We start from the raw sequence: 18,703 nt of genomic DNA on the forward strand, positions 1-18,703 counted from the left end.
TCTATCACTTGCCTCCATAATTATTTGTTTATATTTATATAAGAATGTGATTAACAACCATAAAACTACTAAAAATACTCAATGGCACTATCAAAAAGAGTCCAGTAGCACCTTTAAGACTAACCAATTTTATTTTATTGTAGCATAAGCTTTCGAGAATCAAGTTCTCTTCATCAGATGCCTGATGCATCTGATGAAGAGAACTTGATTCTCGAAAGCTTATGCTACAATAAAATAAAATTGGTTAGTCTTAAAGGTGCTACTGGACTCTCTTTGATTTTGCTACTACAGACTAACACGGCTAACTCCTCTGGATCTATGTCAATGGCACTATGCACTCTGTAACAGCATTGCTTTTGCATACTTTATTTGGACGCCTGGATTCCCCTGGGATGGAGAAGTAGTGCCTAGAAGTAGATGGGGGAAAGTGGATAATCTGAACATACTGTCCTTTCCCTGTTGAGACGCTTGGATCTACTACTTTCTCCTGTTTAATTTCCCATTGTCATGTTAGTGGCAGTGTGTGACCCCTGTAATGGCAGAGGCATTTTGACACCAACAGTGAATGCAACCGTGGTGAAAACCAATCTCTGCTCATCTGGGGAGAGGTAAGAAAAATCTATTCCCCCCCCCCCCCAACACACACTTTTGAAACGTTTGCATGCCCAAACGCTAGCACATTTTTAATAGTTCCTCCAAACTTTTATGGGTTTACTTTATAGCAGTCTTTCTCACTGAGACTTGTGCAAATATCAGACTTCATGCCGAGAAAAACACTGTGGCGTCTCCACTCCTGTGTAAGTAGCAGGGCAGAGGAAGACACTGAGTGCTTCCCAATAGTGGATCATTAAGCGGCGATCATATTCCATCTGAGTGCAAAGCGCTTTTCATATCTTCACGATCGTCCCCTGATGTGGGTTACATTCCCATTTTAGAGATGAGGATATACTGAAGGCCTGTGAGTTGGGTCTTCGTTCTCCAGCGTTTCCACGTGTTTATGAAAGCAACGTGCTGGCCAGAGACGACGATTCCCCTTTCCTGTCCGTTTCTGCAGGAGCCACAGCGAGTCGCGCATCCTGCAGAGTTTTCAGAAGAGTCCAGGCAAGAAAACAAACCAGCCCCGCCTACCCCCTCCAGTGTGCCGCTGGAGGTGTCAGGTTTCACCGCGCCGGCTCAGGCGGGCTCTGCGCCAGCCAATCGCTCTTCCCCAGACCGGACAGCTGCAGTGGAGAAGCCCCAGCGCGGTCTCCGAGAGTTCAGCCCGCCCGGAGAAGAGTCGTGAGACTCGGGACTCCCTCACCAGCTGCAAACAAACCGAAACCCGGAGACCGGCCTCGGATCGAAGCGCCGCAACCACCGCACCAGCCGGCGCCACGATGGGCTCCGTTTTGAGCAGCGAAGGCCGGGAGGTGGCGAGCAGTCCAGATGCCCGCGGCCATCGGGAAGGGATCCAGTGCCCTCAACCTTTGGGGACGACTGTGGAGGAGGAGGCGCCGCAGCAGAGCCCTTCGTTTGACTGCTCCATTTGTTTGGAAGTGCTCCACCAGCCCATGAGGACACGATGTGGCCACGTGTAAGTGCATCCCCCCCCATAAGCTCTGGCTGATGGAAGAAAGTATTCTGTAGTCCCCTTGAGTCTTAATGAGAAAGGCGGACTATACATAACATACACGAACGAACGAATAAAGTGAAGCCCGAGCTGCACAATCATGTGGAAATTAAGAGGTTTCCAGATGGGTGTGCATAAAAATGTGTACCTCTATAAAACTAATCTTTGTCTCTTTTAAAATAGTGCTGTTGAATTCCAAGGTGTTTGTTTCCTGTTCCGTTGATTTAAAACATTTTTATAGAATTTCTTCTGCTGGTGGTAATGCTAATTTTTGTAACAACCAAACTGTTTTTTTAAAGTAAGGCAGATGGTTTCATTGGGATTTAGGAAACAAAGATCTCAGCAAGGAACGAGGAATTTTTTAAAAAACAAACCCTTTAGCACTATGTAAAAGTAGCAATAAAACATAAACAATTTTAACTTGAAGTTTAAGAGCCAGTAAGCAGTGGATTCAGGTCAGAAACCAAGTAGGGGGGAATATGGTGATCAGTTCAATTTGGACAATTGTGCTAAAAGGCTTTCTGATCAAATTCATTTCTCTCGCTTTTTATTCTCTATAATGTTTTCGTAGAATTAAACTTTAAGGAAGGTGCATGTGGTAGGATGTTGATTTTGAGATTGTTGTTGAATTTCTGTGCCAAAATAAGTTGTCACCATATATTAATATGCCTCAAGTGAGTATATGTGTCAGATTACTAATATTGCCTTTCTTACTGGTAAATAAATGTCTAGGATTTTTGGAAGGAAGTTTTTACAGTCTTGGAAGAAACTTCTTGTAGATTTGAAAATCTCCAGTACAAATTCATTATGAAAACTGTTTGTAACAGGATTCCAAACACGGGGGCATCATTTCCACAGTTTGGAATCCACTTCTTCCCTCCAGCACTTGTATTCACTGATGTAGATTCCATCCTTTCCAAGACTGGGGCCATGCTCAGATAGCACAAGCAAAAAGGCCCAGCTTTGCTAAAAAAAATTGAAATCTAAAAATGATAGAAGCAGTGCCTAGCAGCCCCTGCAAGGGAAACTGGACCCAACAGTTGCAGCAAGGATGGGAAGAGGCTCCTGCTGTGCTATCACCACTAAAGTCCAGGGCGGTCTAGAAATGAAGGCTTTCCCTTTTAAAATCCCCTCTTTTTGTCCCCTCCTTCTTCCCCTCTTCCCCAGACTCAGCTATCTTTGGAAAGCCCCACCTATCCTGATTGCTAGTGATGGGGTGGTGCCTTTTGAAGGTAGCCAAGTCCCCCTCTCGCTATTGCAGGATGAAAGGAGGGTGGCCATCTGGTAAGGCAAGGGATGTAAGGGACAGACAAGAGGATTAGGGCCGCCAGATATATCCATGAGCATACCTCAGGTGGAGAGCAGCAGTGCCATTTCTACTGTCTTTTTTGTTTAGGGTTTTATAAAACCTGCGTGAATAGAAATTCCCTCTTCTGTGCAACTGTTAGAGGTACAGGCACTCCTCTGTCCTTTCTTCCTTTTGCTTACAGTCCAATCATATACAGAGTTATTCCAGTCTAAGGGGAAGTAATTCTGACTAGGACTGCACTGCTAGTCACCACAATGGAAAAAGCAGGAAGATGGCCAGTCATGGTTTTAAAAAAACTGGACCCCACATTGTAGGTTCTCATTAGAGGTAGACCCAGAAAGGGGCAGATTGCAAGGAAATGAAAGAGGTGGTGGTGAGAGGATAGGCATAAGCAGGGGGGGAGAAATGAGCAAGAAGGTGGTGAGGACAGATTAGTGTGAGAACGAAGGGATGAGCAAAAGAGGAAGAGGAGATAGAGATGGGAGAGAGGAAGATTCTCCCATAGTTTGCTGATTGGGTAGTTAGGTGGCAGGTAGGAAAGGAAGGGTTAAGGCAGAAATGTTTTGCAGTTTACTAGCCAAGATATTGGCTACAGGTCTCTAATAAGTTATTATCTCATGAGTATGTCAAGTACTTCACTTCCGAATCTGGTTTATTAATGGAGTCTTTGGAGACAACTAGTGGACCTTGATCTAAATTGTGTGGGTGGGCAAGCTCCTGGGCAATGTAGACCTGTTTGAAAGCAGTTTGAAATTTGATTGTTCGCCAAAAGGTCCTTTGAACACTTTCCCCTCGAGGACAGGGGCACAATTTGTTCAAGTAATGGAGGTCAGGCTTAAAGTCTGATCCTGTGTCTTTTTTCTCAGAAGTCAGTCCTCCTGATTTCAGCATGGCCTACTGTCAAGGCAGGAATCAAAGAGTCGGAATAGATGGGCAGTTCTCCCCATGGAGAAAGTCAGCAGTGGGGTCCCACATGGACTGTGCTATTTAATGTGTTCATTAATAATTTGGAATTGGGAGTGAGCAGCGTGGTGGCCAAGTTTGCTGATGATATCAAATGATTCAGAATGGAATGATTCAGAATAGGAAGAGCTATAGGAGGATCTCTCTAAATTGGGTGAGCAGGCAGCAACGTGGTGAATGAAGTTTATTATAGGTAAGTGCAGAATGATGCACATTAGAGCAAAAACTAGGTCTCAACTGGTAGAGACTTCAGTAGAAAGAAATCTTGGGAAGTTGTAGTGGACAGCATAGTAAAAATATCAAATCCGCATGCAGTAGCATTAAAACGGCAAATTTTATGCTGAGGATTATTAGGAAAGAGGCTGGAAATAAAATGGGCAAATATTGGAATGCCCCTGTATCAATCACTGTACACTTCTGGTTGCCATACTTCAAAAGTGATATTGCAGAGCTGGAAAAAGTACAGAAGAGAGCTACTGAGATGATTAAGGTGCTGGAATACCTTTCCTATGAGGGATGGCTGAAAGGTCTGGGGCTTTTCAGTTTACAGAAAGGACGACTAAAGGGAGACATCATAGAGGTTTATAAAACTATGAATGGGGTGGAAAGTGGACAGAGAACTTTCTCATAATACTAGAACTCAGGAACACCCAAAGAAGCTGATGGGTAACAGATTCAGGACGGACAGGAGGAAGTACTTCTTCACTTAAGTGATTACGTTTTGAAATTCATGGCCAATGTATGTAGGAATGACTACCAACACAGTTGGCTTTAAAGGGGGATTGGACAAACTCATGAAAAATAGGTCCATCAATGGCTACTAGTCAGAGTGACTACAGGGTGCCCCAGTATGCAGAGGCAATAAACCTCTCAATATCAGCAGTGAGAGGCAGCATCCGGAGAAGCCCTCCGCCTCTGTGCCCTGTTTGTTCAGCTTTCAGGGAAACTGGTTGGCCACTGGATAAAACAGAATGCTGGACTGCATGGGCCATTGGTCTGATCCAGCAGGGCATCTCTTCTGTTCTTAGGACTGCAGCCATGGACTCTCATTTGTGGTCATATTTCATTTCCTGTGCTTTTTTAGTAGTTTTTTATTTTATTAAAACTGAAAAGGGAATCAAGAAAAAAGAGGAACAAAGGAAAGGGACAAAAAATGAATACAAAACTGCGTGCTACAAGGATTATCAAAGTATAGAGTACAAAAATCACAACCTTTAAAAATATTAAAATAATTTCTTGTGTTTTTGAGAATCATACTCCAACCCTGTGTATATCTACTTAGTAGTTTACCTGTTAAGTTTAACAGAATTAACTCATAAGTAAGTATGCACAGGTCTGCAGCTTTAGTATATCATATTGTACGAAAGAAAGATTTGGGAAATGTTAAATAAGTCTTGGTTTATTTACAACATTCAGGGCTAGACAGATTGCCATAACTGAGCCTGGAGTATGCACAGATACTGAATTTAGACCCTTATCTTGCCTTTCATAAAGCTAGATCACTTTCCATGACAACTACCAAAGTAACATTTACCTTACATCACCCTTTGAATCTGGCTAATATATTTCTACTGTATAGACAAAGAGGAATTAATTTAAAGATTTTGAATAATTTTAAGCCAGCTCATGTTCTGTCCTGAAATGTGTTCAAACCAACTGTGTAGACTACTAACTAGTAACAGGCAATTATTATAGGCATATTATACATTTCTATCAGTAGAAACTTGACACAGTTGTTCCCAATGTGTTGACAGCCGTTTTCCCTGTATTTCCCACTATTCCTTTAGAAGAATAACTCACCTATCTCTTCTTTTTGCAGTTTTTAAGATAGTACAGTGTGCCTGAAATGCTTCTTTTGATTTTCACAGTGTTTGTTTTTATGTACTTGTACATGGATATGCCACTATGCCCCATCTATTACATTTTAATCTTGGCTTGGAAAGGGTGATACTATAGTTCCTCCCTCTCCCCCCTTTTTTTAAATCTTCACAACTCTGTGAGGTCGATTAGGCTGAAAGACTTTGACTGGCCCAGAGTCACCAACTGAGTATTATGGCTGAGAGGGACTTGAACCTATGTCTCTCCAGTCTTTCCTTGACATTCTAACCACTATGCCATACCATACTGTCTGTATGTTTAGTCAAATATGCATAGGTCTGTGTCGATATTACTTCTCAGAACAGTGTAGTGATTGAGAGCTGCCACTGATGCTAAAGCACTTTCAGATCAACACAATAAATCTGAGGAACTACTTTGTGTGAGGCACCATTGTTACATGTTTAACTTGCAAGTGGGTGGGAATGACCATGGTAAAAAAAAATCAAAGTTTAAAAATGAGTTTGGGTTTATTGCTCCAGCTTTCATTGCAGCAGGCTTAGACAAAACATCAATAAAAGCTTTCATCATGCTCCTAGCCTTATCTCGAGAGCCATGTGGACACTGTCCCTGACAGTCTGCCTTTTGTCAAGCATTCATTCATCTGGCATACTATTTCTTATGTGTTTGGTGTTAATGATGCCCACAAGACCTGATTTCATCTTGTCAAATGCTGAATAAGATCAGTTTCAGTTCCTACTGTCAGCAAATGGGCTTAATTTGCATGTATTCTTTACGACGGTTTGAATCCGGCCATTAGTGCAGGAGGTGTAGTTAAAGAATTTTGCATTTTCTTCCAGACCTGTTAAGGATCACGGAATTATGTATCAATGTAAACAATTTAGTCCTGTGAATTAGTAATTGTCTAGATATGTTTGCACAACAAAATCACCCACTTTTAGACAACAACTTGCAAACTTCTGTCTGTTGGCATAATCCAGTCATTGTTAAACACCTGAGGACCCCATTGATTAGTGGAACAGTAAAGTACATGCTTAACTACTTCCTCATCAAAATGAATGAGATATAAAAGGGCTTAACTTTGCCATGATCGTGCTTCATGTTCCGTTTGCAACCCTTCATCTCTCCCATGGTGCTTTAAAGACATAGTAGTTTCAGGTAGGTAGCCATGTTGGTCTGCAGTAGAACAGCAGATACTGAAGAAGGGAACTGACTCTCAAGAGCTTAAAAACTGAAAATCTTGTCAGTCTCTAAGGTGCCACTGGCCTCAAATCCTGCTATAGTATAGTTTGTCATCAGTAGTACGTAGGTACCTAGATGCTAATGAGTAACTTTAGTTAATACACAGATAGCCCCATAAGAGAACACACTATCTTCAGTAACCTCACGTTATCAGTGGTCCTATAGATTGGGATACCCAAGCAAACAAAGGATTAACAGGCAAGAACTCCACTAGGGACCTATCATCATATAAGGTCATATCCACTAGTGACCATAACTGTGTCAAATTTCAAATTGCTTTCTTTAAAGTGGATCTTTATGAGGAAATCATGCTGTTTATTTTCATTTCTCTATCAGATTTTGTCACTCATGTATTGCAACAAGTTTAAGGAATAATACATGGACTTGTCCTTATTGTCGGGCTTATCTTCATTCTGAAGGAATTCCAGCCACTGATATTACTAAGATGATGAAAAATATATACCAAAACTGTACAGAATGTGATACAGAGGTAAGTAACTACAGATATTCTTTACAGTGTTCTATAGATTTAGGCATTCTGAAATTTAGGGGATTTCTAAGGTACGAATCCTATAGACACTTTCTTGGAAGCAAGTCCTATTGAATTAAGTCAACATTATTTAAGAGTAAATATGCACAGGAGCAGCTGGTAAGCAAACTCAGTATACACTGTACCTCAGGTATGGCAACTGATCCTATATTGCATTTGAAATTATACTAGAAACTCTACTTTTCTTTAATTATTCAGTGAATGTTAAAAGTTTTACATTTCAGATTTCCCATTCAAATATAATTTTAGGCTAAAATCCTAGACAAACTTGCACAAAAGTTTCATTTATTTCATTCAGGGCTGGGATGTTAGTAAATGTGACTTATTTCTGAATAATGTTTTACAATCAGTAATTGATTGATTGATATGCTTCTTCTCCAAAGACTTGCTCAAGTTGGCTTACAAGTTAAAACAAAACCATTGAAACAAAACTATTAAAAACAAAGCCATTAAAACAAGCCAACTGAAAAAAAAGCCAGTTCTATTAAAACAAGCCAGGGCATAGCAACAGCATAAAATGCACACCAAGCAGCCTAAAATGATGTCGATAAAACGGTTCTGGGGCCAGAAGCAGACCATAACATGGTTAAAAGACAAAACTCCTTAGTTAAAAGCCTGGATAAAAAGGAATGTTTTAGCCTCGCGCCTACAAGGAAGTAAAGTATCTGTCAGGCAAGACTAATGAGGGACAACATTCCATAGGTGAGGTGCCACCACTAAAGAAACTGTGTCTCCGGTCAACATCTGCCTTACTTGTAAAGGCTGAGGCACGGAGAGCAGGGCTTCAGCAGAGGATCTTAACTGGTGGGCTAGACAGTATGGATGGATACAGTTCTTCATAACATGGCCTGAAGCCATTCAGAGCTTTAATGAACAGGATTTTCTTACAGAACACGTACTCTGAATATAAGATATTTCTTAACATTATCTAGGTGTGTCTCAGTGAAATGAGAGCCCACCTTAGGACCTGTGCCCAATATATAGAGAAATATGGACCTTTACAAGAGGTTGAATACCCAATAACAAGGTAAAATATGCTTTATTAAAATCTACTCTGAACCTGATGTATATTTTGTTTCCCTCTATCCCAATGGCCTGGGGTACATAAAGACAAAGATTAAAACCAAGGTATAAACATCATTTAAAGTCAGAAAAATATGCATTTTAATTTCAGACACGGAACACCAGCCCAAATAGAGATGTTTTACAGCACTTTGGTAAGATGCTTAGATGTTGGTATCTAGGCAAGTCTCAAGGGCAAGGAATAACTACAGCCAGAGGAATATAATTTTTTAAAACATCCTATATTGGCCCCAAATTTTAAGGACAAAAAGGGTATCTTAATTGTACCCAGAAACAGCAAATCAATCTAAGGGCAGGACTGCTGTTGTAATGCATTGCTATCCTGTGATGATTGGAAGTAAGGCCATTCCATCAGCTGAAGTGTCTGCATGTATGTAGCTGCATGTACAGCATATTATAGTAACATATCTTAGAGGTGGCAATCTGGAGTTGCAGGGAAGGAAGAGAACTTAAGGATGTCTTTTGAAAAACAGATAGAAAATGCATTGTTATACTGTATGCATCTTACTGTACTGAGTGATATCAAACAGTTTTGAAGAAACCATTATAACCCATGATCATGAAACCAAAAGCTTTGGGAGAAAACATTAGTATAGTATCTGTTGGGGCCAGTATGGATAAGTGGAAGACAGGGGGCACAGCAGAGTCTCTCTACTGCCTCTACCCCTTCCTATATGTCTCTAAACTCATACTTGTTGGATGCAGAAAGCCATTATCAGGAGTAGAGTGACTCACCATCTACTTTAACTGTTACCTGAAGAGAGTAGTAAAGATCAAACAATGAAAAATGTAATTAGTCTTCATAAATAAATATCTGTGGTTTTCAGATATCCTTGTCCTTTCTGCCAGTATGAATTGGATGAAAATGATCTCCTGGACCATTATCTCACTTATCACAGATCTGAAAGGAGAGCAGTGGTAATTATCTTATACTTAGGTCTATGCATGCATTAATTTTATTGTTTACATCACTCAGAACGAGCAGATTGTTTGCAGATTAAGTAATGTGCCATAAATATGCATAGTTATGATATTCTTTTGTGTTATCAGCCTTACTAGAGAGTAAGAAATACATAATTAAAGGCTCCTGTCCTGTGTTCATAAAGCACCAACTTGTAAAGGAGGCTGCTTGATGTCTCTCTCCTAGCCTTGCCTTCTCCCAATAATCCTCTATTAGCAATGGAACATTCAGATTTCTTCTAGTGTAAAGATGCAGAATAATTGCCTGTTCTTAAAGGAAGTTCTGAATGACTCTGGACTTGCTTTCTTCTGATCAGGAGGTATACCCTCAGAAAAACAGAGCTAGTTCCTCTGCTAGCTCATTATTTATTATTTTGTACATTTTTCCTGCCTTTCCTTCAGGGAGCACCGAGGGGCATAGATTGTTCTCATGTCCTCTATTGTAGTCTCACAGTAATCACGTGAGGTAGGTTTAGCTAAGAGTGACTGTTCCAAAGTCACCCAACAAGCTTCATGGCAGAGTGGAAATTTGAACTTGAGTCTCCTAGATCCTAGTCCGACATTCGAAGCACTACACTATGAGTAAAATAGCTCTTATTCAGAGAAAACAGGTGCCTGAGCTATCAGAAGTTTGGGGAACATTTATTTAAAGGCTTGACTAAATAAGGCACATAGGGAATATGGAAAGACTTGCAGGGGGCATCACATTTACCCCACCCCCACTATTTCCTCTTTCCCTTCCCTGAAAGCCCCTATAGCCTCTCTCCTTTCCTGCTTCCTCTTCTCCTTCCCACCCACCAATCAACCTGTCTTTATGTGCCCGTCTTCAGCTTTCCCACCTTCCTTCCCTCTTGCAGTCTGTCTGGAAAAATTCTGTGTGGTTTCAGCAGCTGGGCTGAGCCAGGCCCAGTTGTACGGTGTTGGCTGCCAGGCCTTTTACTGACATAAACCAGGGGTTGAATGCTGGCAATTCTGTTGTGGTTGCCTAGCAGTGGCCTCTGTGGGCACTGGTTTCTTAAAGCGATAGGTGCTACTTTTGTTATTTTGGGGTTTTTTATGATCCTCCCCCTTTTTTAGATTTCAAATTCTTTTGCAAACCTGGTGGTTTTTCCAGGTTTGTGGAAAGACCCGTCTTATTTAAGTATCCATAGAAGGGGTCATATTGAGAATGAGATATCTTGATGATGCTTGCTTAATTGGACATCTTTGCATTTAAATTCTTTAAGTAAAGTTGAAATGTCAAAATTATATAAAAAACCCTCACACTGAAGGATGTAAGGGGGTGTACAAGTTAAGCAGAAAGACCATATTGGATTTTGATGGGAGATAAGTGGGCCATTCTAAGCCAGTACCTAGCTCTATTATGAGCTGAAACTACTGAGGAAAAGAGGTTACAGTACCACTTCTCAGCTGGTCTTAGCTCTGAGGTGGCACTCTGATGCCCAGGAATAAATTTCTCCATTGTTTCTCAGGGGCTTGTGACTGAAACACAAGTTCCTGGGATGCAACAGAGTCATTTCCCAGGTGAAGGAGGTCGGAATGCCACTATACAGCCCAGAAACAGCTAAGAGTTGGCACTCTGCTGGCTCCTCCCCCTTCCCACCCCCAAAAAACCCTTCTCAATGTGTCCCTAGTCTGGGATATAGGGAGTATTTCTTGGGAGGCAAGGTTGGAATACTATCATGCCATCACCTCCCTCCCCCAGACTCCTAGGTTGGGGCTGTGTGGGCCACACAGCATGGTTCTGCTGGGCCATATGTTATTTGTGCATGATGTGTGAAAATCTGACAGAGCTTTCAAAAATATTATGTGATACAGTCTTGGACTGTAGACAGGAATTCGTACATGTTAAGTTGCATATGTAATCTTCCTTCTGATATGTGGCAAGTGGTGTATCAAGGAAGAAGGACTCTGACTTAGCCTCCTCTGTGATGTGCTACCTTAGCAACACAGGAGCAAAACTGTGATTCTGCAGGCTGAATAGTTGTTTATTGTAGAAAAATCTGTCAACATCCACTATAGCTAGTAATATATATCTCTTGCAGGCAAAAAAAAAGTTGAAGTATGAGACAAAGGTAAACAAGACATGTTATATACAAAACAGGATTAGCCTAATTAGAAGTAGCTTGACAGAAAGCATATTGTTCTGGTAGCAAATGTGCTCAAGTCACTCAAATAAGGCCCTCTAGCTAGAATTGCCCCAAATATTTCACATTTCTCTTTCTCTAGCAATAATAATAATAATTTTGCTCTATTTTAATAGTGAACACTTTCTGTTATTTAGCATATTTACTTTCTTCCATTATACTGCTTACAGTACTGTCCAATTTGTCGTTTACTACCGGATGGTGGTCCAAGTTATTACAGCAGAAATTTTATAAGACACCTTCAGCTCAGACACACATTCTATTATGAAGACTACATTGTGAGTAAATTGTATGGTTGCTTTTCCTAAGCTGTTGCTAAGACTTTCTCATCTACATTCCTTTCCATATAAGGGCATTCATAATTTGCAAGGATATTATGTTTAAGGAATTCGAAAGGTTAAAAAGACTTAAGAGAATTTGTTGGAGAAGCAGCCATTAACGGAGCTACACAAGAGCTCTAACATAGTTTGCCCACCAATCCAAAAATGAATGAAAGAATATTCCAGTCTCTCATGCTGATCTACTCCTTGCTTTTGAAATCAATGGACCAGAGATCTCAGGAAACTAGTGGATAAAGGAGGACAAGAAAAGCGAAGACAGGGAATGATCAGGGATACACCAACTTTTCACTCACATAAGGAAGCAGAGGGCCCAAAGCTATAGCAACCGTCTTCCAAGTATGTCCCAGTGGTATATATCCTGGGTGGAAGTCAGAAGTTAGTGATTTGGTGCAGCCATCTTCCCTGCTGATACTAGGTTAGTAGTATCAGCTGCCCACAACTAACAATCTAGTCTAAGACACCAATATCACTGCCTCAGTAGCACGACTAGCCAACATCCTATGCCTACTCTGCACAGAGATAGTATATGACATAAATTCCCCCAACAAGGTACAGAGATCATAGCAATTGCACTGGAGTTCATAATAAATCAACTGTAAGCCACCAATAATGGCAAAACATGTTGCTGACACCCCCATGACAGAAAGATGGAGGCAGTCAAAAAGTGCATGGTACCATATGGTACCTCTCTCTCCTCCTCATCAGGCTGCAGCTGCCCATTCACAGAATACACAAAGGGGGAGGGCCAAAGTGAACTCAGCATTGTACAATGGAAGGAGCACTGTAGTATGACTGGGAGGAGCTCTGGAGTTAATATACTCTCCACAGATGTGGATTCAAGTCTCCTTCAACTGTTCTCTGGCAGGCTACAGCACAGTGTGTAGAGGAAGCACCTCCACAACTCACATTGGACTTGAGCTGGCAGTGGCACTGGTACAGAAAGCAACGATAGGCACAAACTACACTTGCCATCTCCTCCCACAATGCCACTCCCAAGAAGTTGCTTGGCGAGCTTGGCTTGTAGTGATGATTGACATGTAATAGATTTACCTAAGATACTAAATGGATTGCAATTGTTTTGTTTTCTAACTTACATGAATATATTAATAAGGCTATAATGCTTTATAAGTGAAACCTTTTCTGTATCTGTCTTTCTTGGCCCCAATGCTGACTCAAGCTACTGGGCCACCTTGAGTTGCCACCTCCCATACTGCCACTGCTGGCATGATCCAAGGTGGGGCACAGAGGAAGTATTTCTGCAGCCCACCTTGGATGGATCCCAGCTGGCTGGGACATGAGGAAAGATGTATGCCTCCTTCTGTACATAGCTAAGTTCCTAATGATCAATTAAATTGATTGCTTTGGGTTCAATAGATAACACTTTTAAAGATGGAAAATGATCTGATGAACTGACATTACATGATCATTGCTGGCAACACAGAAGACTACTCTGGATATCTTGCAGCTGTGCTAGTGGAAATTGCCCAGTGAAAATTTCTCAGGGCAAATGAAGAACCTGGGAAAGCCCAGGGAGACCATAATCCCTCATCGCTCCTACGAAGGCCCAATTTAAGCATGAGGCCAGAGAAGCAAAAATCATCTCACATGTGACTTTGCATGGGTTATCCATCCTGTTTAAACTGCCTGTAACCTTAAACTGTCTGTAGCTTTTGCAGTTAACTATGCATACTTGTGCTTTGCACAAGTCGCAGCACAGTTTAAACAAGATCGTGAGCCCCTGCAAAGTCCTAGGGAAGTGTTTTTTTCCTTAGCCATCATCACATTAAATCAGGTCTTCCTTTTACTCATTTAAGGGCCATTAGAGTTCCAGACTGTAGGAGTAAGCATTCCCATAGCATCCTGCTTCTTTTTATTAACATACACACCCTGATGATCAGGGCTTGCATTCCAATATGGCTTCTCTTTCTCTGTAAATAACACTGCAAAGAGAACTTAATTCACATGTTTGTTAAAAATCAAGCATATTTAACCTTTAAGATCTGAGACTGATGTTTGTGGTGGTGGGGTGCTGCTAAGTAATAAGGACTGTTATTACTACCAACGAATAGGACTACTTTTACAGCTTTAATGTGATTTTAATTTCTTTTACCAGTATGTCTGACTTATTTTTTTCTTATTGTTTTAGGATATAACTATAGTAGAAGAAGCCCTCATTGAAAGAGTTCTAGACCGATCCTTTATAGAGTATGTTCATGTGAATAATGCAAATACTGCACAATCCTAACGAAAGTATTGGAATACGTGCCAAATGTTGTGAATTAAAATCTTGGTTGTTCAATACTGCTCTCCTTTAGAAGTATACTTTAGTTTCTGGAATACCAGATTATATTTTGGCATGGCATAATTGATTTTTTTCCCTTTATAACCACAGTAGAAGTAATTTTGGTAGGCTGTTGACATTAGGATTCCTAGTTGCCCATCAGCAGCAGCCAGTCTCCCAGGGTTTGCCCTGTTGCCTGCTGATTGTAGGAGGATTGTAGGATTGTAGGAGGAGGTAGCAAACTCCCTGACGATCATCTGCCACTGACAGGCAACCTGGAGAAGTGCACACCAAGTGCACTCCCAGCGGGGCATGATGACATCACTTCCTGAAGTGACATCATCACGTTGGCCGTGAGTGTGCTCCTGCGCTTTGCTAGGGCCAAAACTGGCCCTAAACAAGCCAAATTTTGGCCCCACACAAAGAGTGGGAGCATGCCCATAGCTGGCATGATGACATCACTTCCTGTAAGTGACGTAATCAAGGGACCATGTGCATGAAGAAGACTCTCGCTAAGTGCCAGGTCTCTTACCCCCCCCCCCCCCAATTGGGGAGGTGTAGGGATCTGGCAATCTTAATTGACATGCTGAGGCTGCATACATCCAAGGGTCCTCCTCACAGTGATGCACTGCTAAGAACCAGCATCTAGACAGGAAAGCAAATGGCACAGCTTCACAACTACTATGAAGAGATCACTGCACTGAGACTACTCAAGTGCATCTGAATGCATTCATTTCATTTGTAGATAATAATATGTCATTAAAACTGTTCAGAGGATCTTAGCTGGAATGTCAGTATTCCCATCTGATGTCCAAGCAAAGACTAAAAGAATAAGATCTCAGTGAGGATTGGCTACCACATACACTAATGACAACAATGTTCCATCAATTCCATAAAAAGGCAGGCAGTTAATATATTTATGCAGTTCTGCTGTTACTACAGTTTGGCTATACATTTAATATTTATTTTCTATATTTTGATACTTGATACCGTTTAGTGGTTTATGATGCGAGTTATATTTTACAGGTATCCTCTGTTATCATTATAAAACTATAATTAATGCCCAAATTTTCCACAATAATGAATGTTTAGATTCATTTACCAATAACTGTAACATTAGCCATCAAAAAGATTTATCTTGAAAGTTCAAACTAACCATCAAAATTAAAAATTTGCCTTACCTAATAAATGTTATTTTAAGAACTAAATTCTCTGAAACCATTCTGAAAAATAATTCTTTTAGGTTTCTCTTGTAGCAAAAGTTACTAACAAACCCTTCATCTAAATTTACAACCATGACCAAAGCTCAGAGCATCTTGTGACTGCATTTTCTAAGAACAGGCCAGAGTCTTCGAGATCTTTAAAATGTTGCAATACCAAAGACAGAGAGCAAGCAATTATTTACTTTTGAAAATGTGGTATCACTGACTAGAATTTGGGGGTGGGGAACAAAACTAAATAACTGTATAGTCATGGTGACTTCAGTAAAATAACTTGCGCCTTTATATTTTATTGGTAGCATTTGGAAGATCTGGTCAACATTGTCAGTAAGGAAAAGCCATCATTGAAGCAGTTAAAATAATACTTAAGAGCTAACATAATGTTGACAATGTCTTTTCACTTTGTTCTAGGCTGTAACTAAATGTCACCTCGAACATTTATCCTACACTGTCTCTTTAGGATCTCAGAAGAGCATACATGGTTCCCTTGTCCTTATAACCCTGATTAGTAGATGAGATTGAGAGAATAACTGGCTTAAGGTCACCCAAAGATGCATTGGGATTTGAATACCGGTATCTCAGATCCAGATCTAATACAAACTGTAATATCACATCGTGGTAGGACAGCAAACTAATATGACATATATATAATAAATACTGTATACTATTTTTCAAAACACCTTTAACTGTAAATATATTTTGTAAGGATTAAAGTGCAGATTTGTACACAGATGTCTGAAATGGTGAAATAATAGAAAATATATTATTTTTATAAGAGGCTTGAGTATGACTGACTGTGTCATTCACATTTGAGGACACAAAAATGAGTAGGATACTTTCACATAACTGCGACACATGAAATTTGGTATATGTGGTTGTTTGGTACATGTTATCCTAATGGCATGGAAGCCACTTTTATTTCTTTGTGGCTTCTGTATTACACACTGCTGGATTTGCTACAAACTGGTATAAGCCACCTCTGCAGAGGATCTGGGCTCATTCCAGAAGAGCAGTGGCCACTTTATTGACCTGTAGAGGAGGAATTCTGATTCCAGAGTGATACAGAGTGGCTGCTTCAACCCAGCATTCTACCTTTGGACTTGCTGTTCTTCACTATTTCATCAACAACAACAAAAAAAGGAATCCACCTCCAGATACATCAGCTCGCTAGTCTGTATCCATCAGTATGATGCATGGAGACTTACCTTTAACTTATTTGGGGGCAGGGGGGAGATGTAGCCTTCTGTGCATTTATAACCTCTTTCTGTATAGGTTCTATGGGGATAAATTAGGAACCAAATTTGCAAGAGAAATGTAAGTTAAGAAATGTCTTTAAGTCAAAGCGTTTCAGTAGTCAGACAAATCCACATAGATTTTTATAACTAAACACATAGGTGTAACATAGAACAAAAATGTTCAAAGGATGTATTAGAATTCAGTCAAGTAACTGGTGGTTGCTTGATACTACTTCGGGGTGAGTAAAGTCCATCAAGCACCAGTCTTTCAATACAGTCCTCTTGATTAAAGGAACAAACTGGAACCCAGTCTTCAGTCTTCAACTTAAAAAATACAGCCCTTATTCAAGGTGTTAAGAGCACAGACGATTTTATCAAGTTCCCCAGCAACCAGCCTCTTCCTCAACTGCTCAGCGCCAGTCTCTGATTTTGTTCTATTGGCTAAACCAACTAGCACATTCACACAACCCAGCCACCTTTTCTGCAACAGGGTACTTTGAATTTGCAGTGTACTGTTTTTTAGAGTAACTGAGTGAGAAGGCATAATTCCCTTCCCCCTCTAGGCATATATAGTCTAAAACTGTCTCTCTAGGAGGGGGGGTAGTTCATGCCTTACTAGCTCTAATGATGCATCAGTTCTAGTCCAGAGATCAAGGGTATAATGCTTAACAAAGCAGACTGTTGGGACTAGGCAACTGCCCTGCATAGTTCCAGCAGTGAACCTCCTGTAATGAAAGCTGATGAAGCAGTCATTGCTATGGTTGAAAGAACCCTGAACTTCGGAGGGGTGTGTGTGTGTGCTTACTAGCCAGCTCACAGCATAATTCTATAGTGTGGGAAATCCATCAGTGTAAATGGACAGATGACAATTTGAAGAACAACTGTTAAGGTAAGTTACCTGTCCCCCCTCCCCCGCATAAGTTGCTCTTAATTATTGGAATGGCTTAAGACTCATGGGTGGGGCCAGTCACTTGGTTCCTGCTGACTAACTGGGCATCCAGGGAAAGTATTGGTTCAGTGGGCAGACCCACGTGGTAGGATCGTTTAAACTTTATCCAAGTCATTCTGCAGTCAATCACAAAGGTGGTTACCATAGGGCTAAGGTAAGATTTAAAGGGATCCTGAGATACCTGCATTACTAGAAAAATGTGATCATCTAGACTTAAACTCTCCAGATAGGGAAAGAGATTTCCACCCTACCCAGAAGTCCGAAAGGGAGATGTTTTAAAGTCTATTTTCAGAAAGGGTGTGAACGAGAACCCTCAAATGTTCACAATACTTCTGAAACTCCAAGAATACAGTAATATACATGACCTAAGGCATACTTATTACTAGAAGGTGTGGAAACTAAGTTTTTGCACCTAATACTCAATGGACATGAAGTATTACCTCATATACAAACACTCCTACATTAAACAACTGTGTAAAAGTTGGAATGTGAGGATGTGATTCTTCCATTATCTCATCAGACTAGGATTTGAGGAAGGAACAGTTGCAGTAGCCATCAGAAACATAAAGTGCCTTGAAGAATTCAAGTTTTATTTAGTAGTGTACATAGATGAATGGGCCGGTAGGTAATAGGCCGTAATTTTGCGCCGCTAATCACGTTGTGACTACTGTGCTACCCTAGGGTTGCCAGCCTCCAGGCGAGGCCTGGTGTTCTCCCGCCAGGATTTGCCTTGTAGGAGTTAAATACCTTTATCGATGCGCTGAAGGCAGCCAAGCTTTGATTAGGAATCCATCAGTTTAACAGCCTCCCTTTCTCCTTGCATCGCAAGTTTACATTTTATTGTGTCATGCCAGTAGCCGTTAGAGGGCAGTCACAATGCTCCACGCCACGTCCAGAAATTACAAGGCGGACGACTGCCTGGTTTTTTTCCCCCTAGCAGAGTGTTTTCCCGAGCAGCGTACCTGGTTCATCTGAACA

General features: G+C 40.9%; 1 protein-coding gene across 1 annotated transcript; it reads left to right on the forward strand.

Moving 5' to 3' along the window:
* Positions 1 to 1,376: 1,376 nt before the first annotated feature.
* RNF125 (ring finger protein 125) lies at positions 1,377 to 14,285 on the forward strand. Its single transcript, XM_054985876.1, has 6 exons — positions 1,377 to 1,573; positions 7,296 to 7,449; positions 8,442 to 8,536; positions 9,420 to 9,510; positions 11,870 to 11,977; positions 14,187 to 14,285. Exons 1-6 carry the CDS (start codon positions 1,377 to 1,379, stop codon positions 14,283 to 14,285), a joined length of 744 nt encoding a protein of 247 aa, XP_054841851.1.
* The last annotated feature ends 4,418 nt before the right edge of the window (positions 14,286 to 18,703 follow it).

Source organism: Eublepharis macularius, chromosome 7 (genome assembly GCF_028583425.1).
Source record: "Eublepharis macularius isolate TG4126 chromosome 7, MPM_Emac_v1.0, whole genome shotgun sequence".
In the NCBI taxonomy this organism is placed as follows: domain Eukaryota; kingdom Metazoa; phylum Chordata; class Lepidosauria; order Squamata; family Eublepharidae; genus Eublepharis; species Eublepharis macularius.